General features: G+C 40.9%; 2 protein-coding genes across 3 annotated transcripts in view; one reads left to right on the top strand and one right to left on the bottom strand.

Moving 5' to 3' along the window:
* Positions 1 to 7,524: 7,524 nt before the first annotated feature.
* LAMTOR3 (late endosomal/lysosomal adaptor, MAPK and MTOR activator 3) lies at positions 7,525 to 23,229 on the top strand. Its single transcript, XM_020988283.2, has 7 exons — positions 7,525 to 7,669; positions 7,777 to 7,822; positions 9,527 to 9,561; positions 16,002 to 16,060; positions 17,524 to 17,657; positions 18,483 to 18,546; positions 20,694 to 23,229. The coding sequence occupies exons 2-7, from the start codon at positions 7,814 to 7,816 to the stop codon at positions 20,765 to 20,767; spliced, it is 375 nt and encodes a 124-aa protein (XP_020843942.1). The 5' UTR covers positions 7,525 to 7,669; positions 7,777 to 7,813; the 3' UTR covers positions 20,768 to 23,229.
* A 2,351-nt stretch (positions 23,230 to 25,580) lies between these two features.
* The window catches only part of DAPP1 (dual adaptor of phosphotyrosine and 3-phosphoinositides 1), a 55,360-nt gene continuing 53,728 nt past the window's right edge, over positions 25,581 to 27,212 (bottom strand). The window contains exons 9-10 of one of the 2 annotated variants that reach the window (XM_020988282.2): positions 26,549 to 26,601; positions 25,581 to 25,906 (exon numbers count right to left, since the gene is read on the bottom strand). In XM_020988282.2, coding sequence (XP_020843941.1) covers positions 26,584 to 26,601 — 18 coding nt within the window. In that variant the 3' untranslated portion in view covers positions 25,581 to 25,906; positions 26,549 to 26,583. The remainder of the gene's footprint in view (positions 25,907 to 26,548; positions 26,602 to 27,212) is intronic. The other variant, XM_020988281.2, reaches the window with a different exon arrangement.

The following is a 27,212-nucleotide window of genomic DNA, read 5'->3' on the forward strand; positions in this document are numbered from 1 at the left end:
TGAACCGAGGGACTCAGATTCCTCTGGAAAGAGCCAGTATTATTCTCTTCTGCCACATTGTCTCCCCGGTTTCACCAGGCCTAGAATGATCCCCCTTGTTATCACTGGCTCTTGGAATCCTTAGCATCCTTCAAGCCTTAGCTTACGTATTACCTCCTCCAGAACCATTGCCTGGGCCCCTTCATTTCTAGTGTTCTTGCCTATTAATTATCTTGTATTAACTGTTCAGAGTTTAGACAGAGAGCTCCTTGAGAACAGGGGTGGTTTTGTTTTGGTTTTGCCCACCTTGTGTCCCCAACACTTAGCCGGGCGGTTGGCAGATAATAGGTGCTTCCATGCTTATGGATGACTTCTTTATGTATTTTGTCTCCCAGCATGGATCAGTCCACTAGCATTTGTTACATGCCTGCTCTGTGCTTGTCATCGGTCATACAAAGAGTAGGAAACAGTCCAGACCTCAAGGACGTTCTTCTGTAGAAACATCGTTTGCATGTGTATGTATACAATATGTACCCGGAGGGAAAGTACTTGAGCTGAGCTTTGAAGAAAACTAAGGTATCTAGGAGGTCGAGGTGAGGAAGGAATGCATCCCAGGCATGGCAAGGCATCCTATGCAAAGGCAGAGAGCAACAAGGCCCATTTGGCTGGGTCATAGAATGCATGAAAGGGGATGATATAATCACAGAGAGCAGATCAGAACCAAGGTGCGTTAGATGCCCTCAGCGTCTGCATTTGATCCTCGAGCTAACAGAGCCGCTGGACCTTCTTTGACTTAGGATTGACATGGTCATGCCTGTTTTTTAGTCGCTATATGGAGGCTGCTTTGGAGAAGGGAGAAGCTGAAACAGGAGGCCAGTATTGCTGCTGTAATAGTTCAGATGAGAGGGTAAGGTTCCAAACTAGAGCGGTAAGCCTGATGTGACCGATGGGGAGTTGGAAGCAACAACACTTGGAAACACTATGTGGAGTTGATGGGGTGAGGGAGAGAGGAGAATCAGTGATGTCTCGGAGGTTATGGACCTGGGTGACTAGAAGGACCCTGGTGGGCCCTGGAAGAAATAGGGTTGGGATGCATGACCGAGTGGGAACCACCATATTCCAGATGTAAACATCATAGCCTACTTGAGAACCTCATTTCTCAAGTGGCCAAAATGAAAGAAACTTGCCTCAGCTCCTAAATGTAATGGATTATCAAGCAAGAACTCGGCCATTGTCTTTCTCTACTTCTGTTCCTTTCAGAAAGGTCCGTGGTATACAATGTTATGTCCTTTGTATGTCAGTCATATGGGTCCTCAAAACAACTTGATGCAGAGTAAACATGAAACAATTTCTGTGATCACTTCTCCCTTCTCTCTTACCACGGGAGACAGTCTCTGGACTTCTCCATGTGACTAATAGAAAAGCATCCTTTTGTACCCATGAAACCATGAATAAAATTACTTCCCACCATCAGTAATAATGGTCTTACTGAGAAAGACAAGGTTTGAGGTTTCAGGAGCTCCCACTGCTCCCTTACAGTCTGAACCCCAGAGGGGCAAAAGCAGTCACCAGCAATTTCCCAGTCCACAGCATCCAAAAGATAAAAGCATCAGATTTCAGGGAGCTTCAGACAACTTGGCTCATTTCTTTAAAAATAAACTATACCAAAATTTTTATTTGACCACAACAGATTTGCTTAACCCTTTGTCTGACCCAGTATAGGCGCGCTATTGCTTCATATTTTATTGTACAAAAATATTTGCAGAGTTCCTGTGCTCAGCAGCACTGTACTAGGGGATTTTGAATATTCAGCAAGATTTGGGAAAACTAACTGCTGCCCTCTTGGAGCTTATCATCTAATTGAGATACAACATAAAGGTATATATGCATATTCATAGCACACACCAGTGCTATATGAAGAGTACTGACGAGGAATGAGTTCAAATAATAGAGGCATTTGAACAAGTTCAGTAAACTTACTAAGAAGCTACTTGTATGTGGAGCATTATTAACGAAGACAGCCCCTGCCCTCTGAGGGATATCATAAAAATCGTACTGGAAAGTAGTGCACAATAAGTGTCCTGGGAGTGGGGCAAACTGTATGAAATCCATTGGGAAAGAATGATGGGAGTGTTAGCAAGACTCTTGTATAGAAAGCAGCCTTTGAGTTGGGCTTTGAAGGAGAAGTGAGATAGGATTGCAGCAGGCAAAGGAGGCCAACATCATAGGAATAGATCTCAGCATGAGCAGAAACAGCCAATTTCCCATTTTAGCTGCGGTGAAGGTAACACAGTAACTGGTCATGCTCTATTTAATGGGGACCAGAATGACTCACGTTGTGGACATACTGAGTTTTAGATATTGGTGGGACATCAGTGTAGTCATTTCCTATGGACAAAGATGTGCACTGGAAACTCAAGAGAGGCCAGGACTGGGGCAATGGATTTTGGTGTCATCCATAGGTGATTACTTCAGAAGAGTGAAGGAGATTGCTCAGGGAGATACTGTAGAGAAGAGGCCCAGGATGTAGCATTGGAGAACAATCCTGCTAGTGATCAAAGAAGGTTTCATAAAGCAGCTAAGATTTATGCTGGACCTTGATAAATAACTAGGGGACTTCCATTTTAGAACTATTCAAGATGTGTAGCAATGATATACTGACCAGAAACACACAGATGATACAAGATTGGACCAGTTAACAATCTGTAGTGAAATGCTAGTGGTTCCCTGAATGTTGTTGGCTGACTTCTTTCCTTAGTCTTTCATCAGACTTGTTAAACCTATTAGATTTGTTTATCAGGCACAGGAGTGTACCAAGAGAATTCCAGATTGTTCCTACACCCTAGGATTCAGACCAAACCATAAAGAATGTTTAAGTACCGCAGGCATTTACTAAACACCTATATGCCAGGGACTGCCAGGCATGTGGAGTTTAGTCAGCTTCATTGGTATGGGGAATTCTCAGATGAGGAAATTCCCTTTCCTAACTCAGATCAGCAACTATTTCTGCAACTTTACAGCCTTAGGGAGTTGTTCAGACAAACATTGAGAGGTTAGATGGCAGGCAGGGTCACATGGCTATGTGTTATTATAAGTATGGCTTGAACCCTGGCTATGGTGACTCTTGATGCCTACTAGCCTCTAGGGATAAAAAGAAAGAACAAATCAGACCCTGCTCTCAAGTAGCTTACTTTCTTTTTTCTTGTACAACTCATACCCTAAAAGGAATCCCACTCTTAGATACTCAACGAACAATCCTCCAGCCTCTGAAGACTTCCAGTGACAGGAACCTCCATTCAACCCAGTGCTGCTAGTTCCACCTTTGGGGCCAAACAGAACAAATTTAATCCCTCTTCCAGATGAGTAGATACAAAATAAAGTGAATACAAAAAATTTACAGGTAAAAGAAATACAAAGCAATGACCTTCAGCAAGGCAAATGCTGACAAATAGGCAGTGAGGCCTCTTGTAGGAGGTGGTATTTTGAGCTCAGCAGTTAAAGAGACTTGAGGACAGTAAACTCTCAAAATTGGTCTCTGCATGATTTTACTTTTCATTTAAACGTGTTATGTATAATTATCTTAGGGCTCAGGGGCTCAGACAGCAACAGTGTAGATGTACGGGCAGCTAGGTAGTACAATGGATAGAGTACTGGGGCTGGAGTCAGGAAAACTCATTTTTTTGAGTGCGAATCTGGCCTCAGACACTCGTGTGACTGAACAAGTCACTTAACCATGTTTGCCTCAATGTCTTCATCTGTAAAAATGAGCTGAAAAAGGAAATGGCAAATCATTCCAATATCTTTGCCAAGAAAAAAAAAGTGGGAGTACAAAGATTTGGAGCTTCTAGAATGACTGAACAACACGGCTATGGTAGTAGATATAGATCCAGAAAAGACCATGGACTCCAAACCTATGTGAAAAGGCTTTGTGAAAGAGAATATTAGAAACTATTATTTATTGAAAAGAAAATGAAGCTATTATTTATTGAGAAGAAAACTTAGGAGAGGTAGAGGACATTTCATGTATGTGGGGATAGTACCTGTCAAGAGAGAAGGTATCAAAGCTTCAAAAATTAGGCCATGAAGGAAACCTGAATCCAACCCATAAACCAATTGCATAGTAGGTCAGAACAAAGAAGCAGTATTATTGCAGTGGTGAGAGCACCTAGCTTCTAAGTCCTGGTTTTGCCACTTACTACATGACCTTTGACGAGTTGCAACTTCTCCAGATCTCAGTTGCCTCATCTATAAAATGAGGAGGTTGAATCAGATGTCCTCTTAAGATCCATTCCAATTCTAAATCCATCAATCCTATGATCCTTCAAGGTAGAAGCAAAGATGAGAAATGGATGTTCCTGATCTTCATAGAGCTTACTGTCTAAAACGGAGGTTAAACATTTACAAGTTAGAAAATGATAGTGCATGGGGAAAGTCAAAGATGTGATCTGGGAGAAAGAATCAAGGAAGGGGAGAGGTCTTTCAGAAGAGGCCAGCAAGGAAGGGATCATGGAAGATGTCCTAATATGTCACCTTAGGATTTTAAGAAGATTGGTGGAGAATCGCCACCAGAACGTGATGGTATGGAGAGACCACTGAATTTGGAGTCAGAGACAGAAATTCCACGGGCTGCTCCCTCCTGATGTGACAACAGACATTCCACACCTTGGAAAAAGTGATGCAGGCCTGGAATCTCAGTACTGCCACTTAATGCTTGTGTGACCTTGTGTGGAGCAAAGCACTGTGTGAAATCAAAGTTAGGGCAATAATTAGCAAAGACTTTTTATAGAGTGTGGTCTTGGAGTAGGGGATTAAAGGATGAATAGGTAATCAACAGTGACAGTGATCTGAGAGATTCAGTGAGGGATAGGGGCCTTCCAAGAGAAGTCAGAAAGGAAGGGACCATGGAGGATCCCTAATATGTCACCTCAGTGGTTACAGAGAGCATGGTAACCTCCTTGGTTCTCAGTGTCTAGCTATAAATGAGAGGGTTAAACTAAATTGTGTGTAAGGAAGTTCTCTCCCAGCTGTAAGCCTATGGTTTATCTTTTCTCCAGAGCTCTTGAACCAGAGTCTCAGCTCCCTATAGGGAATGTTTACCCAGATGTCCCATCAGGATCCCAAACTCAGTATGTCCACAAGTGGAGTTATTTCTGGTCCCAACTAAAACTGTATATCACCTACTGCATAACCTATAGTGCTGCCAAACTGGACTATCACCAGACCTTTGACTTACTGCCTGTATCTCTTTTAATGCTGTTCCTCTAAGGTATCTTCATTTTGTCTGTTGATTCCTACTCATTCTTTAACACCCTACTGGAAGACCACTCTACAGAAAGTCTTGTCAATATTCCAGTGCTAACTGGATTTCACAGGGTGCTTTGCCCCACACTTTCCTCTTATCCTGGTGTCTTCTGTAATACAAAAGGGCCGGACTAGAATAGCTCCAAGGTCACTTCTAGCCCCAGATGGGGAGGGACAGGCAAAAGGGAAGGAGAATATTTTATTCCAGGGTGAGCACGTAAAGGAGCAGGCCGGAGGACAGAAAGATAAGATGGGCAAAGAATAAACAGTCCATTTCTTTTCTGAAGCTTAAAGAACTTGTGTAAAGGGGAGAACCATAACATAAAGCAAGAAAGTAAAAATTGGCATCAGATTGTGAAGGGCCTTGAATGCCAGATTAGGAGTTTCTGTGTTTCTCTGTGTAGCACCGGTTGGTGTTCTTATGGAGAAGATGTTTGAGCAGGTAGTGTCCTGGTCAGATCTATGTCTTAGGAAAATGACTTAGGCATCTCTGTCACAGATAGTGTGGAGCTGGGAGAGAAGGGAGGCAGGGAAATTAATTAGGAGGCTAAAAGATCTGGAAAGTCAAAATCTGAATTATGCTCTATGGTATAACAGAAAGAAATGTTGTATTTACTCTGCCACTAACCCCTCCTACAAAAAGGCTGTTACTGATCCCCTCTCCTTGAGGAAATGTCATGGGTGCCCCAGTTCAAGGTCTTTTCCTTTAAAACACCACACACACACACACACAGGCATTGGGGAACCATAAAATCCAATTCTAACTGTTTTAATAATTGAAGAGTAAAAGCACGTAATGTGTGAATGAGAAAGGATGCAGAGGATAACTCCCCTTGCGAAGTCACTAAGTCAGGAAATGAAGACAGCCACCCACAGGCAGTCGGACCTCTAGGAAAGCATCAATGACAAGCTTGGCTTCTTTCCCCTCCCAGGGTGTTAAACGCTGGGAAGGTGGGGCAGGGAAGAGGACCAGATGTGGCCACAAAAGGAACGCATCCAAGCTCTTATTACATACTTCCAAAATATCTTTTAAATCTATTTTTATGTGTACCTTTTGTCTCCCGCACAGAACATAAGGCCCTTGAGGTCAGGCAGTTTTCTTTCCTTTTAAATATGCGAAAACCAAGCATGTACTTAAAGTACCAGAAATAGAGTCAACTTACTGGCTGACGGCTTGATTGTGTGACCTTGGGCAAAGTCACTGAATCTCTCTGGGCCTCACTTTTGCCATCTATAAAATAAGAGGGCTGGGATCCATGACCCTACAGGTTCCTTTTAGCTTCTTATCCTGAAGTCCCTGAATTAAAAAAAAAATTTTTTGACAACTGACTTTCAACATTTAATTCAACAAACATTTATCAAGCACCTATTATGTGCCAAGCCCTGGAGACACAAAAAGAAGCAAAAGACAATGTCTGCCCTCAAGGAGCTTCCAATCTAATGGCGGAGACAGCAGGCAAACAAATGAATACAAAGCAACCTATATAATTCAATTGAGTGAACATTTATTAATCACTCATGATGTGCCAGGAACTGTGCTAAGCACTGGGGGTACAGAGAGAGGCAAAAGACAGTCCCTGCCCTCAGGAAACTTGCAATCAAAATGAAAGAGGCAGCATGAAAACATATGCACACATACATATACACACATACGTAGATGTGTGCATATATACTCGTGTACATATATATATATATATATATATATATATATATATATATATATATATATATACGTGTTTGTGTGTATATACCAAGCTTTATACAGGATAAATAGGAAATAATTAAAAGAGGGAAAGCACTCCCTAGTCATCTCATGAATATTTTATGCACTAAAAACATGACTCTGAACAAGGGCCCAACACTTCCCCAGATGGTGCATGATGCAAAACAAAGTGAGGGTCGGGGATGCTTCCAATTCTGCATCTAACGTGCTCTACAGCCCTTTGCAGAGAGTGGAATATCCCAGCGAATCCCTCAGTCACCCCTCCTTGGATGAGTAAGAGCCAGACAGGCGCATGCGCAGCATTCTGCTCGGAGGTGGGGTAGTAGGGAGGAGAAAGGACGAAGCTGGCGCATGCGCAGAACTTCGGGGCGGGTGGCGGCGTGAAAGGGGTGTGTCTAGCGCAGGCGCGGGACTCCTCCGGCGGAGGAGGGGGTAGGGTGGAGGGAAAGGAGAAGGGGGCAGGTCGAGCCGGGCCAAGGAGGCCGCTTCCGGTGTCCTGACCCCTTACCCCGGAGTAGTGTATCACGGGGCCGAGGCTCCGGCGGGGCTTCCTGAGAGAGCGGGAGGGGTCGGCAATCATGTGACAGCGGGTTGAAGAGGAAGCGGCCGCGGCAGTCGGAGCTACCTGCGCCCGAGGACAGCGGCCGCCTGGGCAGCCTGAGCCAGGTGGGTCTCGGGGCCTGGCGGCGGGGGGCGGCGAGGCCCGGGGATGGGGGCGGGAGGCAACCCGGCCCCGCCCCGTGCCCCGGCCTCAGCGGCTGTTTCTCTTGCAGGCGTGGGGAGCGTCCCCGCGGGAGGAAGGGGCTCATCATGGCGGATGTGAGTGAGACCACCCCCCCAGCCGGGGGGAGGGCCACGGGGGGGCGGGTGACGGAGCCTGGAGCCGACCCCGAGCCGGGGCGTGGGGACCCTGGGATGTTCCAAGGTCACGGCTGGTCCGCGGCGGAGGCGGCGTTCGGCCTTCGGAAACGATCGAGACCACCGCCCCCTCCCCAGTGCAGCCTCATAACCCGGCCCTTCCAGTCTCCTTGCCCTTCTCCACTCTCTGGCCGTCCCGCCCCGGCCCGGAATCTCTTCCTGCTCATCCCCGTCCCACTTTCTACATGGAGGCTTCCCAGTGCCCGTAACGCCCTCCCCCTGGAGCTCTTTGCATTTCGCTCCTCTCTTTAGATTGTAAGCTCCGTGAGTGCATGGGGTCCCCCTTCCCCCCAACACTTAGCCGAGTGCCTGGCACCTAGTGGGTGATTAATAAATCTTTGTTAATGTATTTTGGCATCCCTGCCATCTAGCACGGTGCTGTGTGCATAGCGAGCGCTTAAAAAATGTTTGTTGGTTGATGAACCCCAGAAACTGCCTCTAAATCCAGTGTTCTTTGCATTACAGCGCCTTCCTTCCCATTCTTTGTTATCCTGCGGTGTCTGGGCCCAAAGGCAGTTAGTCTGTATTGATTATTAAAACCGTCGTGAGCCCTACAGAAAGCTACAACTCCCTTAAAACATCCATCCACGTTTATTTATTTAGCACCTAGTTATTTGTCCGAAAGGCATGGAGATGGAAAAACAAAAAGCAAACCGTCCCTGGTAGCACAGTTTATTCTGTTGGAATTAGAACTTGAGTTTTCACCGTATGACTCATTAGAGCAACACCTTTGAGCTAGTCAGATTCAAATTAGTCTTTGGAAAGGTGTGCTGGACTTAGAGTCAAGAATACCTCAGGCCTAGGGCAGCTAAGTGGATAGAATGCTGGGCATGGAGTCAGGAAGACCCATCTTCCCGAGTTCAAATCTGGCCTCAGACGTGGGACCCTGGGCAAGTCACTTAGCCCTGTTTGCCTCAGTTCCTCCTCTGTAAAATGAGATGGAGAAGGAAATGGCCAACCACTTCAGTATCCCTGCCAAGTAAATCCCAGATGGGGTCGTGTAAAGTCAGACACAGTTGAGACAACTGAACATCAGCACGCCGTAGGCGTGGCTTTGACTAGCCCTGTGACTCTGCAAGTTTATTAACATCTTTGTATTTCAGTTTCATTAAAAAAAAAAAAAAGGCAATAATAATAACTTCCAACACATAGGTTGGTTGTAAGGAGAGCTTTTCTAATGTTTGACCTGAAAGGTTCATTCAGGCCAAAATTCATGATCCTGTGAATGGTTTGTATAAATGTAAGTAAGCTATATGAGTTGGAATGATTAGTCCTTTAAGGGGATGGGATTGTAAACTTGAAGGTAGGGGACTTTGTATCTCTCACAGTACTCTGCTTTTATGAGGTGTTTAATGATGAGGCATAGTAGAGTCTCACCTAACATGTACTTTAGCACAAAGGTCTTATGAACTGGGCTCAGGCCTTTGGGAGGATAAGGATGGGGTTTGAAACCGAAACTAGCTTTGGGAAATTTTTTAGGGACTCTGGTGAGGGAAGCTTATGAGATGCTATTCACTCAGATTTGAGGAACTTCCAAAGTGTTTGGAGCTTTATTTCCTCCTTCTGACTTCTTGTTACAATGTGGCTTTGTATCTCCTTTTCTAGGATTTGAAGAGATTCCTCTACAAAAAGTTACCAAGGTAAAGGATTAGTAGTGTCATAAATCATAAAGTCTCGTTTTGTTACCACCTTAAAATAAAAATACCACATTTGTTTCACTTTTAGACTCACTCTAAGGTAAAGCTTTTATACTGTGCTTAGAGAGGAAATTAAGCTGGCACAGAAAAGATAGGAAAAGCATGATTCTACTCACAGATGCACGTGTTTTTCACTTGCCTCATGGCCTGTGCTTCGTATTTATGCCAACTTATTTCCCTTGTGGTGTGATATATAGTATTTATCACTGAGCCTTTCTGCTTTTGCTAATGCAATTTGTTTAAGGCGTTCTACTAATGAAAAGGATTTGAATTTCAAACTTTTGAGGATTATACTTTCTATTCAAATACAGTTTACCTGTGCATACATTTTTAAAAATAGGAAATAGAGACTGGACCTATATGACATAGGGAATTCTCTGTACCTTACAGCTTTAGAGAGTTGCCTGAGAGGTTAAGGAGTTGCCCAGGGTCACCCGGCTAGTACATGTCACGGGTGGGACTTGAAACCGGGTCTTCTGAGCCCTGAAACCAGCTCACTATACAAAGCTACCATTCCTTTATTAAAAAATAACTTCATAAAGTTCCTGAGGGTTAGGACTGATCTATCTGGTAACTAGATCTATATTTAGCTGTCCATCAGATCTACTGTTTCCTGAGAGATAGGGAGAAAATGCCATGAGACATCACTTAACCCATTATGTGAAATATATATATATATGTATATATATATATATGCATATATTGATATGTATATATATATATATATGCATATATTGATATGTATATGGCAGAATGTATAATTGAGTTCTGACTTCATTTTTATACCACACATTATGGAACAATTCTCTAACTTGAAAACGTTTAAATGACCGAAAGGGTCTCTATATCCTTGATAGCATAAGAACATCTTTTAGGATGTTGGTGTGTCCTGGATGCACTAGTTTCATTCCTCTGCATTTTCAAAAAAAAAAAAATTAGGTCTGAAGTATAAAAAGGGATGGTTCATATAAAAAGGGATGGTTCATAGAAATAAATCAGTTTTAGATCTGGAAAGGGGCCTTGCCTTTTAGGATTATTTTTGTGTTGCCCTTATTTGAACTAATCTCTTAAAATATTCCACTTCCTGAGAATGCAGGGAAAGTATTTTGCAAGCCTTGAAGTGCCTTAAAGAAGAGCTATTGTTATTAAAACTGTTTGGAAAACCAGAGCTGGATTTTGATTAAATGCAATATCGATAATCATGTAGGTACTAACTCAAGGGATGAAAATCAAAATCCGTCAGTGCTCTTTCATCCTCTGTGTCTCTTGTCCCTGACCTTCTGCAAATCCTATGGAATTCCTAACGTTCTAGAGCAGAGGTGTCAAACAGGTACACTCCTGACACAGCCTTCCTGACTAAGTGCAGCCCAAACCAGATCAGAAAGTAGTTCCTATCTGATTTTAATGTGTTGATGTATTTTTATATATATACACATATATACATATATGCACATACATACATATACATATATGCATGTGTATATGTGTGTGTTTTTACTTTCTTTTTTTTTTTTTAATGAGGCAATTGGGGTTAAGTGACTTGCCCAGAGTCACACAGCTAGTGAGTGTTACGTGTCTGAGGCAGGTCCTCCTGATTCCAGAACCGGCACTGTATGTACAGCGACACCTCGATGCCCCCTGTGGTCCCTTTTGACTTTAATGACACCATTTTTTCTGTATCCAAGTTGTCAGTCAGACATCCCTTACTCTCACTCTATCTGGCCCATCCTTTTCTTCCATACTTGTATTTCTGGCGTTCTCCATTGTGTTTTATTTTGTGCATTTCTTGGTTGGCAGTGGGTTGCAGTCTGCTCAGCCGCCATGCACTCCTCCATTGCCCTTTGGGAGATTCTGCACACTGATTCTTCAGAGGCTCTGATGGTCCGTGACTTGTAGATTTAATATTTATGTTAGGCTCAAAGGCTAGGTGCAGCTAGATGACATAGTGGGTAGAGCATTAAACTTAGAGTCCAGGAAGACCTGAATTCAAGTCCTGTCTCAGACACCAGCAGCGTGTGACCTTTGGCAGGTTACAGAACCTTTGTTGGCCTCAATTTCCTCATTTGTAAGAATGGGGACAGTAAAAGTGCCTGCCTCTTAAAGTTGGCAAAAGGACCAAATGAGGCAATACTTGTAGAGTACTTCACAAACCTTAAAGTGTTTTATGAATGCTAGCTGTTATTATTACGTTATATTAAGTTCTTTGGCTAGGGTGAAACTCCCTTTACTCTTGCTTCATTTCAAAGCCATGTGGTATATTACCAAAAGCCAGAGAAAAAGTACGGTCATCCAGGTATTAATTTGATTTAGTTTTGTTGTTGTTTTTTAAAGAATCAGCTTCCAGTGATACAGAAACTTGGAAACTTCACACTATTTTTTAGGGCCAAAGGGGGTAAAAAGAATCTGGAGAGATCATTCTTCCGTTTGATTGGATAACTTCTTCATCAGGGCATGTCATAGGCAGCTTAGGTGGTGCAGGGGTCAGGCCTGGGGTCAGGAAGACTCATCTTCCTGAATTCAAATCAGGCCTTAGACACATACTAGCTGTGTGACCCTGGGTAAGTCACTTAGCTCTGTTTGCCTTAGTTTCCTCACCTGTATGACACCATATGAATGACTCTGGGCCAAGTCACTAAACCTGTGTCCGCTTCAGTTTCCTCATCTGTAAAAAAGGGATAATAATGGCACACACACACACACACATTTTTCCCTACCGCCTCCGCAAAGAGATATTTGCAAAGCATTTAGTATGGTGCCTGGCACATAGTGGGTTAGTTAAATCAATAGAGGTTTGTTCCCTTCCCTATTAACCTATAGGTATGGCTTGTACTTTGAATTGTACCAGGAGTGATGATGGGTTTCTGCCATCTAACCAGTGGTTCTCTCCTAGCCTTCCTTGTGACTGGTTTAATTTTAAGACTGTATTTTAATGCGACAGAACATAGTTGTGGCAACAGAGTCACTTGAAAGCTAAACCTAGGACATGATAATATTAACATTGAGTTAACTAATCCCAAGCATCACTAGGATGATGAATTTTGAATTATATATACGATTTCAAAATATAAATAACTGGTGGTTTCTATATTTTAAAATTTTCTTGGGGCATCTAGGTGGCGCAGTGGGTAGAGCACCGGCCCTGGAGTCAGGAGGACCTGAGTTCAAATCCAGCCTCAGACACTTGCCACTTCTAGCTGTGTGACCCTGGGCAAGTCACTTAAACCCAATTGCCTCACCAAAAAAAGGATAAATTCTCTTAAACAGTTGATCCCAACTTAGGTTTAACTATAAATCTTTTCAGATGGTGGCCTTCTCTAGTTTGAGGTGGGGAGGGAAGGAGACAGTTCAGTACTCAAAATAACAAAATAAGTAAAATTTTTAAAAAAACAACACAACTTGGGCTTAAGAGCTCACTTTGACCTTTTAAAAAACACTTAGAAAATTGAGAACAAGCGCTTCTTAGAGCACTTTATCCACCTGAAGCCCATCCAACTGGAATGTATCATTTCATGAAGGCATAACTTCTCACCCCTTTTTAAAAATCTTGTACTCCTATCTGTAGTACAAATAATTTCAGGGATTAGGGAAATCTGTTTCATTTCTCTGTGATGGTCCCCAGTAGGGTTCATTCATCTTGATTGTCAACATAAGGCCTATTATATTTGTCAACTGATTTCCTTCAGACTCTGCTTAAAATACTCTAAGAAGCTTTTGTCCTCATTCTCTAGGACTTTCTTCTGTTTGATATCCATGGAGAAGAAAAGGCTTTTCTTCTTACTTCCTCTCTGGAACATTGATTGACCCTCTAATTTGAATATCAGAGAAGTTAAAAGGAAAAGAAACTCATTATTGAATCCTTTTTTTCTGTAATTTTAAAGTACTTTGATTTACTTCAAATTTCAGACAAAATGTATGTATTTTTAAGTGATAGATGATTTTAGGATTAAAAGATATTCAGTGGGAAGTACCATTATGACCATGTATATAAACGGTCATTATGTGTTTTGTAAGAGAAATGGAAGAGATTTCTAACATGAGCGATGATAATTTTTCCAGAAAGATGAGGATCTCTTTTAAATGACTTTAGCAAGGGCGGTTTCAAAGCCGTAATTTCTTTTTCCCCTCATTTTCAACAGATAAAATAGTTAAAATCCAGGCTACTAATGCCTAAATTAATAAGTATATATGAATGGGAGTGGAAATTCTGATTCCTAATGTAATGAATTCTAACAAGTTCTGGTTTTATACTGATTTTATATAATTAGGATTTGTGGAGATTATATGTAAATTTTGAATGTTAGCAAGCTTTTTCATTATAGCATTTAATGCCACATAAGTTTTCAAAGGTTGTTTCTTCCCTGATAGTTTTTCAGGGATTCTCTCTGTCCAAAGGTCTGTATTGTTCATTATTCCTCATGTTCCTACATGACATGATTTGATAACCCCAGGCATATAGGTGCAGAGTTTCCTGTTTGACCAGCATCTTCCCTCCACAAACAGGAAAATGGCCTTTTGCTTGTGACTGTTTTCAGTATTTTAAAACCATGGCAATTTTATGGGCTACATGACAGAGGTTTTTTGGTTTTTCTTTGGATTGTACTTGTGAGTTTGTTGATTTAAAGAACTTGCACTCTAACAACTCCTGGCTTGGCCAATGCAGGAAGGAAATGAAGGAGGTGTCCCATCTTCCCTCCTTCCTGTTCCCCAGTCTGACCTCCTAGTGTACCCTCAGGACCCTGGGCCTGCTTTCTGCTGCATCATTATTAATTATTTCCAGATCTTCCCATCCCTCCTACGGTTGAACTCATGGTATCTCCTTAGTTACAAAATGAGCTCCTTGAGAGTAGATTGTCTCCAGCATGTAACGAAGTGCTTGGCACACAGTGAGCCCTTAGCACTTAATAAATGTGTTTTTCATTCATTCAGTAAATCAAGTTGGCCCCTATCTCTAATGTAGAGTTGTAGTGAGTTGCTTGGGGCACCGAGAGGTAAATTGACTTGCCCATGGTCACATGGTTAGTATGAGGCAGGATCTGATTCCAGAGCTTTCAGTCCAGCCCACCGTGCTGCCTCGCACATCACACAGTTTCACTTTATTTTAAAAATTGGTCCATAGACCAGCAATTAGGAAACACTGGAGAAGTGAGAGTCGATTATCTCTAAGGCATTTTCCACATCTAGGTGACATCTTGGTTATGTCTTTCTTTGGTGGATTGGAGGTGTGGAGATATTAAGTTCTTAGAGAAGGAGGTGGTATTGTAACAGGTCAAGGAGGAAGAGGCCGGAAGACGTAACATGTGTCTGCATGATGGCTTTTTTGTTTCGTTGTGGCTGATAGTTCTGTTGACCCAAGAGGAAGAGTTGTGTAGCAGGAGAGGATTAGGAAAACCATCAGCATGGGGCCATGAAAAGAGTGATAGATAGTGTGATGCCAGGCTCCATAACTTAGTGCCCCTGTTGTCCATCTCTGCCTGTACATTGTTTGTGTTGTTAATACAGTTTACAATCATCTCCTTGAGCATTCCATGCCAATATGGTATGTGGCTATTTATTCCCTCCACGTAGCCTGCCTCCTGTAACTGTAACACAGAACAATCATAGCTTTATGGTGTTTGCTGAGATTCAGTACGTAATAGTTTTAGGACTTCACTGATCAACCTATTTCCTCATTTAAAGTTATATGTTAACTCCTAGCCAACACTTGGATTTGGCTGATTTTTAGAGTTTAGTTGTATTTGCCGTAATTGTTAGGTTAAGGTGCCCAGAGTTTTGTTAGGCTAGGCATTGCGGGAATAGAATACACTGGTGTTGTATGGCTGTAAATCATGGAATGCTACAATATCTGAAGTGTTAAAAACGAGTATCAAGCAGTCAGGCACTGGGAGAGCTGTAAGGTGGGTGTGAGAAGGCGGCAATGCATAATACGTAAGTGTGAGAAAAAATGAGAGTGAAGGATGTCATCAGAGAAATGCATGCTCAAAAGTGAAGATAAACTGGTCACTTGTGAGAGCAAGAGCTATTGAGGAGGCAGACAGCCCATGGGCTCCGCTGGTAACTTGATTATAACAGAAGGAAGTGGAGAAAGCCACCCCCAGCTAGTGTGAACTTGTGGGAGGCCCAGGACAGGAGTCCTGTAGGCAAGTCTGGGCTGGTGTCTGCGTGGCTGAAAGCAGTGTCTGAATACATGAGATCAGAAGTCTGATCTCTAAGGACATAGGGTAGTGAGAGTGAGTGTGTGTGTGTGTGTGTGTGTGTGTGTGTGTGTGTGTGTGGTGTGCGTGTGTGCACATGTATGCATGCGTATATACATTCCTAACTTCAGGCTCACATTTTGAAAATATTTAGTGTGATGTGTTATAACTAACCTTCTTTTATCTCTCTAGTGTTGAAGGTCTTCATGCCATTGTAGTCTCAGACAGGGATGGAGTGCCTGTTATCAAAGGTAATGTTCAAGCCGTAATTTTGTTTTCTGCCTTGGCTAAAAAATTAACAAGGTTTTCCCAGTGTGGGTGATGAAGGGAAAATCAAGAAGCTGTTTCAGTAAGTGGAAAGCGCTGGTTCTCGGGCTTTAAGGAGACATTTGTTTTTTTATATTGTCAAGGCTGTGTTTTTAGATTATATTAAAACTGGCCTTTGGGGCCTATAGGTATTTCATGTAGCCAGTATTTGAATAGAGGTTTTTCAAAGGTCAGGTTCCCCACTAAAGGCAGTTATTGCATATGATTTGCTATTAGTCAGTCTAAATTATAAGAGCCAAATATACAATTCAGTACTTAAAATGATTAAAAAGTTGAAAAAAAGACAGCCTTCAAAGGCAAAGTGCCTTTGTTTAACAGTTCCTTTCACGTAGTAGGCATTTAGGAAATATTTGTTGAATTGAAACCTGGTGGATTTGTGCTCTCATTTCATGCCCTGAAGAAAAAATTCACTTTTAAAATTTATTTCTTCCCTTTTCTGCCTCGTTCCTGCAAATTGTGTTATATACTTAGATTTTTTAATACGATGAAACTTGAGTTAACCAGAACCCAAGCAACGAGAATCCTTAACCAAAATGTTATTTTTGCATTCCACTTTCAGGAGAAAAGGCAAATCACGAGAAAACAAGCTTATAGCAGAGATTTATATAAAATGAAACTTCTAGGGTCAGTATTTATTCAGCCCAGTTACCTAGTTACTTATGCTTTTTATATCTTATAATATTGTATGATGAAAAACTGATGCTAAGAATGATGACCCAGAGGGGCAGCTAGGTGGCGCAGTGGATAGAGAGCCCTGGCCTTGGAGTCAAGAGGACCTGAGTTCAAACTCAGCCTCAGACACATAACACTCACTAGCTGTGTGACCCTGGGCAAGTCACTTAACCCCATTGCCTCATAAGAATAAAAATTTAAAAAAAAAAGAATGATGACCCAGAGACACTGCACAATCCTTAGTCATCAGAGACAACTTAATTTGTCTTCATTATGTTACTACATATGAAAATGTTCTTTTACCCAAGTGGAAATAAACCCTTTTTACTTTATTCTTAACTACAACATATTCCTTGAGCATTTTAATTAATTTAAATCTTGCTGTGTATACTTAGAATATGCAGATACTCATTATGAATGTTTTACTGTTATGAAGACGTTCCAGGGAAAATTCAGCAGTTCCCTCCTCAATTATTTATGGACTTTGAGCATGTGGTTAAATAGGCCTCTCTCTCCCCTCTACCTGATAAAACCACAGCACTTCTTTTGAATGTATGCAGCATTCTCTTTGTACTTAAGACAGACCGTGAGAGGGAGGGAGCGTTCATGGGTTTGTGCGGTGCAAGGTGGTGTTTGTGTTGCGCCATTTGCTGTTAGCCTGATTTCTCCTGTAGGCTCTTCACAGCCTTTATTAAAACATGCTGTCTTTTTCCAGTGGCAAATGATAATGCTCCAGAGCATGCTTTGAGACCTGGTTTCCTGTCTACGTTTGCACTTGCAACCGACCAGGGCAGCAAACTTGGACTTTCCAAAAACAAAAGCATCATTTGCTACTACAACACGTACCAGGTAAGTGGCCTAACTCTTGACACTGATTTGATTGCAGCTATCATTACATGTCCTTTTTTCTAAATTAAGTGGGCTCAGTTTATTAGGCATTCTTTATCTACGTAGCCTTTAACTCAGTTACATTTAAGTCATTTTACAGTGAAAACCAAGAGGTAAGGAAAACCACTTAAAAGATTTGATCGTCTACCTAGTAAGAAATGTGAGGTCAATTCAGGTCACTTACTTCCAGCAGACAGTGCCCTTAGCTAATCAACCGTGTCTTTATTGTTTATAGCTAAAAACTTTCTCTTGAAAACCTATTGGTAACTGTTTTGTAAATTTGAATTGGCAGTCATTGCATTATTTTAGTTTTGTTAATAAAATAAAAATCTAGGAACTTTAATACTAACTCTTCTCTCTGAACAGTCAGTAACATGCTATTTCTTTTCAGTTATAGAAGGAATTTAATACAATCATTAACTTTTTGGTTTTTAAGTCTGACATGAATATATATTTGTAAGAAATAAAGCTCAACATCATCAGTTTTTTCTAACCCTATCTCATAGTACATTGAAACGTGAGTTATTTACACTAAAGTGGGTAAATACTCAAAATACACACAGGTATGTGATTACAAAGAGTGATCTGTTCCAGACTGTTAAACTTTTGTCTTATTATTAGGGAAGCAAATTAACATCAATTACAGTTATTCTTTGCTTATTTTAAAATTAAAGAGAAGGTAGAACATATATCATGACATTTCATTTTCATTTTGGAATATAAGATGTTATACTCATTTCTGTAGTGCAGTGTATAATTTAACCCTCCCCTCTTTTTTTTTTACAGGTAGTCCAATTCAATCGATTACCATTGGTGGTGAGTTTTATAGCAAGCAGCAGTGCAAATACTGGTATGTTTTCATTATTTTAAATATGGTTTAAAATTATTGAGATATTGTACTTGGTGTTCCATTTCTACCCAGCATTTCAGATAGTCTTATATATTGAGTGTGCTACATCCTTGTCTTTATGTTTTGTTTGCCTCTCGTTAAACAAAATAAATTTTATGCAGAGCACCTTGATATTCTCCTAGCAAGAGAAAGGAGGCTTTTTTTGGTTGGTGGGTGTTTTTCTTCAGTTTTACATGTGATACCTTTGGAAGCAGAGGTACATTCCAAAACACTTGGTAGCCTCAAGGCATGTTAGATCTTCCAACCTGGTCCTTTATCCACTTTTTTTTGTTAATCAACAGTTGTTAAGTATATTGTAAAAATTAGTTTTTACAATTTATTTACAAGCATAGCTTGCTGTGGGCCCACTGTTGTCCACGGTCCAGCCTAGCTAAGTTTGGAGAAGCTTATTTATTGCCAGGATGGCCACAGGGTAATGAATTTTTCAGCCACAGCAATTCTTGAAACCATATGCCTATTAAATTAAAGAGGATGTAGTTATAATCATTATAGAAATCATAATAGTCAACATTTATATAGTGCTTTAAAATTTGCAAAGCGCTTAACTCATTTGATTCCCACAACAACTCAGTGAATCCACATTTCACAGATGAGGAAACTGAGGTTGAGACAGGCTATATGACTTGCCTGGGGTCACACAGCTAGTACATATTTAGGGCAGTATTGGAACTTGAACATCTGAACTCAAGTACAGTACTCTATCTCCTGTACCCCCCAGGTGCCTGGAATCATCATCATCATCATCAACATTTTTATTGTGTGTCAGAGGTAGTATCTTATTCTTTCCTCACAACAATCCTGTGAGAGGTAGGCGCTGTTTTACAGATGAGGAAACTGAGGCTGACAGGTTAAGTCACGCAGCTATAAGGCGTGAGGCAGGTCTTAAACTTTGCTCTGACTACGCTGTCCCCTGGCCGCCTTGATGAAAGTTACAGGTCTTTGAAGTGTTCCTGTTACCGATCCAACTTGATTGAAGCTGGTGGTAGGCGGTTTTGGCCAGTCTGTGACATCTTTCTTCCTGGACTTATCTCCCCCAAGAGTTTCATGTGATGTGATAAATGATAAAAGGATCCAGAGGAGAGTTTGAAGGATACCAGGGAGATACAGTCAGCATAGGGAAGTCAGTAGAGGTTAGAGATGTATTATTGTAAGAAAAGCAGCTGGCAGCCTTCAAACTCGAACCCACCCAAAACAGTGATGCTGGCAGTGTTTTTAATCCTAGGCTTAGTTTTTCATAGGAACATTTAGGATCCTCATATATCCATATATTGTGCTATATGAAGCAAAATATAGGAGTACTCTTAGCCAGTATACTTGGGAAACATAATACGACCTCATTAATTTAGAATAATGACTAAAGTGTGCCAGTATTTTTTTTCAGATAATTAAAAAAATTAAACCTTTATCTTCAAACATAATATATAAAATAAAGCAGATATTGACAAAAAGGTCACCTAATGAAAAAGTTAGAATTGAGGCTTCACTGCTTCAAAAGATCCTCCATTTCAGTGGTGTTAGGTGTTCTCTGGACTGCATCATAGGTAATTGTCCTGAATTGCTGTAATCTCTCTTCCTCCTTCCTTACCTCAACAAAAATTGACCAGCCTTTCCAGGGTGAGCGACTCTCCATTTTGTTAAACACAGTTTATCATCAGGTCTTTTCCTTGGCTACTTTCCAGTTTCATAGCAACTTACAAGAGCTTTGCCTAACTGACATAAGTTTGGGGAACCCGGGGTCATCCAGGTACAGTGGCTACAATGATGACATTACAGGAGATTACACCTGAAAGATGAAAATATCCTTAAATTTGGTGTTTTCTGTGAAAAATGCAGATTTCTTTTTTTAAATTTTTGAGCTGTAACAACATGAAATAGAAATGGATTTCAGCATGGGTAGGATTACAGTATTTCATGTTATTTTTAATTAAGAGAAATATTTGTTCCTCACAGCAGTAAAAAGTATAAACATGAAAATTCATGTTTTAGAAGATATTCCAAGCAACTCAAGTATTTTGAGGTTCTTTTGTTTTTTCACCTAAGCTGCATTGCAACTTTCTGAAAATTACATTTTTTTTTCTTTGATGTAGGACTGATTGTCAGCCTAGAAAAGGAACTTGCCCCATTGTTTGAAGAGTTGAGACAGGTCGTGGAAGGTTCTTAACCTGGCTGTGGCCCCACCCTGGCCGTGTTGTGATCCCAGTGAGTCCAGTCCAGCAACCTTGACTTCATCAAGTAACTTGAATCCACACACACTCAGAAAAGACAACTTTCCCCAACTTAGACTGAAGAAGAAGATTGTATTTATTATTTCTAAATCGATGGACTGTTGTGTTGGGTTTTAGGCTGAGTTCTTCTGTAGGATGATTTTGGGGGAGGCCACTAAAAATGGTTCAGTATCTATCACGGCTCCCATGGAGTTTAGCTCAGCCACCAGGGAGGGATGAGATTCTCCTCCAGTGGATCAGAATCAGACTGAGCCAGCTAAGGGTCTCCTGTTGTGTACAGTACATACAGGCCTGCAGTAGGTAGGCCCTGCCCTGTGTATGCTATTGCTTTATTGTGAATAATAGAGAACTTATTTTTGTGTGTGCCGTGTTGTGTGTCTGCACTGAGTGCGAGGAAGCCAGCGTCTAACAGCAGTAATAAACCAGTACAATCACTAACTACCCCTGTTTATATCATTGTGAGGTGGAGATCTAAGAAAGCGTCACTAATTGGTATTTCTCTTTAAAGTGTGGTATGTCTAAAAAGAAATCTGTCGCTTTAGATTTACATTCAGCTGTCAATAACCAATCAGTATTTTGATGTTTTTCTCTTTGTACAATTTAAATGTGAAAATCAGTATCAAAGCTTTGGTTTGTGACATTTATATGAATACCATAATACAACAGTTCTTTTTCCTTTTCCTAAATAAGGGTCTAAATAAAATAGTATTTTGTAAAAGTATAGCTTGACTACTTAGTCATCATATAGTATTGGGGGGAAGGGACAGGAGGTGAATGAGGCCCACTTGTAAGGATAAGAAGAACGTAAGGAGTTTTTCTTTGTGGGACAGGGGCTGAGCCATGAATCTGACTGGTCTAGACAAGAGGTGATGAGGACCTGAACTAGGATGGGGGTACCTGATAGCTTAATCCATGGGACCTCAGGAGATGGCCCTGGGGTATACCCAGGCATAGAAGGTCAGACCAGGTTAAGGAGACTGAGAGGGATGGTTCAGACAGAGGAAGAGAGGTCATGGAGAGCAGTGTCAAAAAACTGAGGCCAAGTATCCAAAAGACACTTAGATTGTCCCAGAGGTGTAGAGAGGCGGTAACTCATTCTGCCTTAAGAGGCGGAGATGAGGGTTTGATAGATGGCACCTGACTCTTACTGCTGGCCAGTGGCTGGCACATCAGCCGTGATGCTACAATGCAAAGGAGTGAGTGCACAGGAAAGGACCAGACAGTGCACTCTTAAGTCAGGGAAGATTTCATGTAACCTGCATTGGAGAAAGAGAAGGAGATCAAAATAGAGACTAGGAATGGGAAGAAGGGAAGTCCATTCCAAACATGGCGAGAGTATGAGAGGCATGGAGACAGGAAGAGAAAGAACAGAAACGGGGGACAGAGGAGTGCTCCTCTGTCCTAACTTTAATGAGCTGGGATCACTTTACGCTGCAGTGAGAGTTTGGAGCTGGTCTTTATAAACTACTTAGAGTTACCAGTGTTGATTTAGGGACATGGTTTATACCACCTGAATTGCTATAATTACATTTTGTGCCTGCCATGGTGGAGTTTTGTCTTTTGGATACTTGTAGAAAAGTATATATGATGTTTAATCTTTGCTATCTTTAATTCTGCCTAATGGGAAAATATTTCCTTTCATATTTTTAAATAGGATGCCTGTAATTATATATATATGTGTGTGTGTGTGTATACCTATATACATAATTTATAGATACTTCTAGTCAATGTGGTTTAAGCTTTAGTTAAGCTTAAATTGCTCTTAAGATTTTTGAGATGTCCTGTAAATAGACATACATACCTATTTTCAAACAACTAGCAAGCACAGCATTTAATGAATGCCAATTATTGTGGAGGAACTGTGTGGGGTAGTGGAACTACCAGAGTTAAAATCAGGAAGACTTAAGTTCATGATCCTGGGCAAATCACTTAACTTCTCTAAGACTCAGTTTCCAGGAAAATGGGAGTGGTAATACCAAAGGTATTTCCCAGGTGGTTGTGACAATCAAATCAGATAATGTATGTAAAGTGCTTTGCAAACTTTGAAGTGCTAAATAAATAGCGGTTATTATTATTATATGGCATATAGTTTGAGTGTTTATGCATATCAATATCTGGAAATTGCTGTCTATGTAAATTTGTAGATTCAAAAAAAAATTTAAGTATCTTAATTAAAATGTGGTATAAGAAATGCCATGAAAAGCAAAAAAAATTATTTTCATTCGTACTCTCATCCTGGTGAGTTCCCCTATCTGTAAAATGGGGAGAATAGCATTTGGACTGCCTACCTCACAAAGTTATTGTTAGAAAAGTGATTTGTAACCTTAAAGACCCAGAGGATGTAAATTGTTACCCGTTGTCTTTTTAATCAATAAATATTAAAAACAGTCAAGCGACACACATGTTGGAAAGTAATGCTATTTTTAATAAGCCGAGCAAAAGTATATAAATAAATACATAACATCCTATGAAAATGGCACACAGTTAATTCTAAAACATTTATGGCCCCACATAAAAAACATCCTTTTTTGACCCAATCAACTAGATATTTAAAAAAAAAAAAGACTAACTTCTCTCTGAATATACATCCATGCTTGCTCAATTTCTTGTGATTTTAAGTATCGCCCAATTGAGTACAGCCTGAACATTTGCTTTATCTCACAGCATCCGCTATAATCCAAAAAACCCTCATTGGAGCTTTGCTTGAATGTGCAGAATCCAACATTCTCTGTAGCTTGAGTCCACATGAGTCTCTTTCTCAGGGAATTAATAACAGGAGGTAACAACAGCCTTAAAATACAACCTAGCCTCATCCACAGCGTGGTTTTAGTGTACAGGCTGAGCAAGAGTCCCCTGGACTAAAATCTTTTCATTCCAAAATTCACCTTCAAATTGCTACCTAAATAAAGGAGAGCGGTGGGGCAGCTAGGTGGTGCAGTGGATAGAGCAGCGGCCCTGAAGTCAGGAGGACCTCAGTTCAAATGTAGCCTCAGATATAATGCTTACTAGCAGTGTGACCCTGGGCAAGTCATTTAACTTCAATTGCCTCACCGAAAGAAAAAACACAGCAATAAAGGAAAGCACCAAAGTGATTATAAAGGGCTAGAGCCTTAACCTGTGAGCTTTTGTTTCTTTTTTTTTTCTGTGAGCTTTGTTTCAACAGTACTTTTAGAATCCCAGAATACGAGATTTTGAAGCTCGAGGGACCTTTGAGATCCAGGCCAGCATCTTCATTTTAGAGAGGACAAGGAGGCCCGCACTTTACAAAGGGTGAGGTGATTTCCCAGGACCATAAATCCAACATTTCCTCTCTCTATATTCCCTCCCCACCCAGTTCATTCTGCTTTTTCTTAACTCTAAAGCGTTCTGTATGCCTGTTTTTATTGATGTCGCACGTACTTTTGCACAGTGGTACAGCAAATCTGGTGTGAGCTTGTAGGAAGCTGCGTTGGAGATAAGTTCCTATATTACAAGGTTGTAAGTGCTTAGGAATCCTTAGGAATCTTTGGATTAATACCAAAATTAAGGTTATAGGGTCATTAGAGCTCAAAAGGACTTAATCTGGCCAAACTCCCTTTACAGAGGAGAAAACAGACCCAGAGAGGTTGGTCGCTTGCCCAAGACTGGACAAAAAGCAGGCTTTGAACCCAGGTCCTGTAACTCCTGAACCAGTGCACTTTCCACCCATGCCACACCGAGAGAAGAAACTCTAAATAATAAGAAGTCCTTTAGATCTCTGTTGGCCTGAGTCAGGGAGTGTCTGCCATGATGAATTCATTTAATCCGTGCAATGGGACTCTTGTTTTTGACATAGTCAAGTTCCAGCAACATGTCACTTAGTTTATTGATTTTTGACACTTTATACTTTCCCACTATGTAGACAACTACCCATAGAAAAGCATAAAACATGTTTCTTTGACTTTGCTTTGTTTTACCATACTTACAAAAGACAATGCAGTAGACCTCAAAGCTATAGACTTACTTGTGTTATCTTCCAGGTTTTAGTTTTCGAAAAATTTTTTTCATCAAAATAGTATTTTTGATATCTATTAGTTCTAATTCCTATTATAGTTCTTAGAGTACAGTAGGTGCTCAATAAAAGTTTATTGTACTGAAAGGAAATGACAAATTGATCCAGTATCTTTGCCAAGAAAACCTCAAATGGGTTCACGAAGAGTCGGACAGGACTGAGCAACAATGTCATCACTGAAAGGAAAAGAGCTTTGTTCCCCAAAGTAGCATATTCCCAGATAATAGGTAGTAGATGAGCTGCCTACAAAACATGTTGCCTGTAATTCTTCCAATTTACAGCTAGAAAGAAAACATTTGACCCTGGTGTTTTTGTCGTAACAATGAAATCACTATAGGCATCCAAAGTTTTTTTTTTAACTTTTTGGCAATTGGGGTTAAGTGACTTGCCCAGGGTCACACAGCTAGTAAGTGTCAAGTGTTTGGTCCAAGGCCAGATTTGAACTCAGGTACTCCTGACTTCAGGGCCAGCGCTCTACCCATTGCACCACCTAGCTGCCCCCTAGGCATCCAAAGTTTTAAGGCAACATTATGTAGCAGATAGAGTATAGTCCAGAAGCCCTAAGTTTAAATTCTGCCTCAGACAAATGACTGGCTGTGTGAATCTGGGCAAGTCAAAGAACTTCTTGGAGCCTTAGTTTTCTCATCTGAAAAATGGGGAGATTAGTAGCACCTGCGTCACAGGAGTGTTGCGAGGATGAAATGAGATCAAGCGCTGGATAAAAGTGAGCTATTTTTATTATTATCAAATCCACGCTTCCACCAAAATGATGATTGTGCCAACTCCAGGAGATAGCAGTATCTGAACAGGACAGACGTTTCCGTGGGTTGGCCGACGTGTCACATTCTTGAAGAACACATCCAGTCATCTGTTATTTGTCCTTGGAATTAACGTTCCTCCTAAGTCCACCAGCATTTACAGCATTGTGGAACAGCCTGCCTCTGGGGGAGAATGGACATCACTTGCCAGAAAGGGGCTACTTGTAAAAGAAGGAGGGAGACCTCATGGTGCCACCATCCTGCCCCGACTGCTTCTTTATTTGTGACTGAAAAACAAAACAAGAAATCACATGCACATTTGCAAACCTTTGTTTTTCCTCCCATAACACCAGTTATAACATTGACATACATAGCATAGTTTGAAGGTCTCCCAAATGTGAAATAATAGATGATGAATACTGAAGACACTCGGGCAATTATAGATTTATATCTGTGCATACACACCAATCCTATTTATCTATTTATATATCTAGGGGAACGTTTTGAAGGTGTTCCAATAAACCACATTCCCCCCACCTCCCATCCTACACACACATGAGCTCATACACCTTTCCAGACATATTCCCTGCTACTCCTATGTAATCTACACTTGGATATCTCCTTGTCTCTCCCAAACATGGCCTGAGATTCATCTTCAGGTAAAGCATTCCCAATGACAAGGTACCTGTTTGATCACTAAATTTCCAATATATTGGGAAAACATAAGCATGAATGCTGTAGGCATTTAGGTCATTCATTGAAGAAAAAATTTCTGTGTATAGTAAAGAGTATTCAGTAAGGCTTTCAGGTTCTTGAGGGTAATGTCCTTTTGCAGGCATCAAGGAATTCTTGATGAGGATGAGAGATGTTTGAACTAAACACTAGTGGATAATCCATTAAAATGTATATACACATATACACATACACACCATATGTGTGTGTAGTATGTCTCCAGGAACTGGAACTAGGACTTGGCGAACAACTTGCAAAAAAAAAGGCAAACAAAATGTAAAAACAACACAAAGACTTGCAAAATTTTCTATTATAAATCTATATTATAAATATTATATTATAAATCTGTTATAAATCACTCTACCTTTTGGGGAATATCTACAAAGTACAGGATATGAAGTTAGCTTTTTTCCCTCAACTAGGACAGTTGGTTGCTAGCTATGGATAACTGGTCATTTTTCAGGCTGCCCCTACAAGTATCTTTACCTAGTATTAGAAATTTGCGTAAACTCCCATCGTTGGATTCCCCAATCCCCACTGTTCTCCACTTGTAGACTGGGATCGACTACCTCTATAAATCAGGCTGGCCGGGTTTCAAGAGACAGCAGATCGGTATTAATCCAGCCTTCCCTCAGAAAGTTGTTATGCAAATTATAAAGTTGTTCCATAAACCTACCTATATTGGAAGGGGGAGTGTCCTTACCCCAGAGTTCCCTGAAATGAATTAAATCGCATACCCAATTCTTTATCCCCTACCCCACAGGCCATACTACAAGTGATCAATTTCCTTCTAAGTTAGTTTGGAAAAAAATGCAGGTGGGGTTTGAAAGAAATAAAACATTTTCAAAGAGCTTAGCACAA

The sequence above is a fragment of the Phascolarctos cinereus genome, unplaced genomic scaffold (genome assembly GCF_003287225.1).
Source record: "Phascolarctos cinereus isolate Bilbo 61053 unplaced genomic scaffold, phaCin_HiC Scaffold_9;HRSCAF=440, whole genome shotgun sequence".
NCBI classification, from domain to species: Eukaryota; Metazoa; Chordata; class Mammalia; order Diprotodontia; family Phascolarctidae; genus Phascolarctos; species Phascolarctos cinereus.

Coding starts and splice junctions, on each gene's coding strand:
- LAMTOR3 (XM_020988283.2), top strand. Junction 9,562..16,001: donor CTCTACAAAAAGTTACCAAG/GTAAAGGATTAG, acceptor TTATCTCTCTAG/TGTTGAAGGTCTTCATGCCA. Junction 18,547..20,693: donor AAGCAGCAGTGCAAATACTG/GTATGTTTTCAT, acceptor TCTTTGATGTAG/GACTGATTGTCAGCCTAGAA.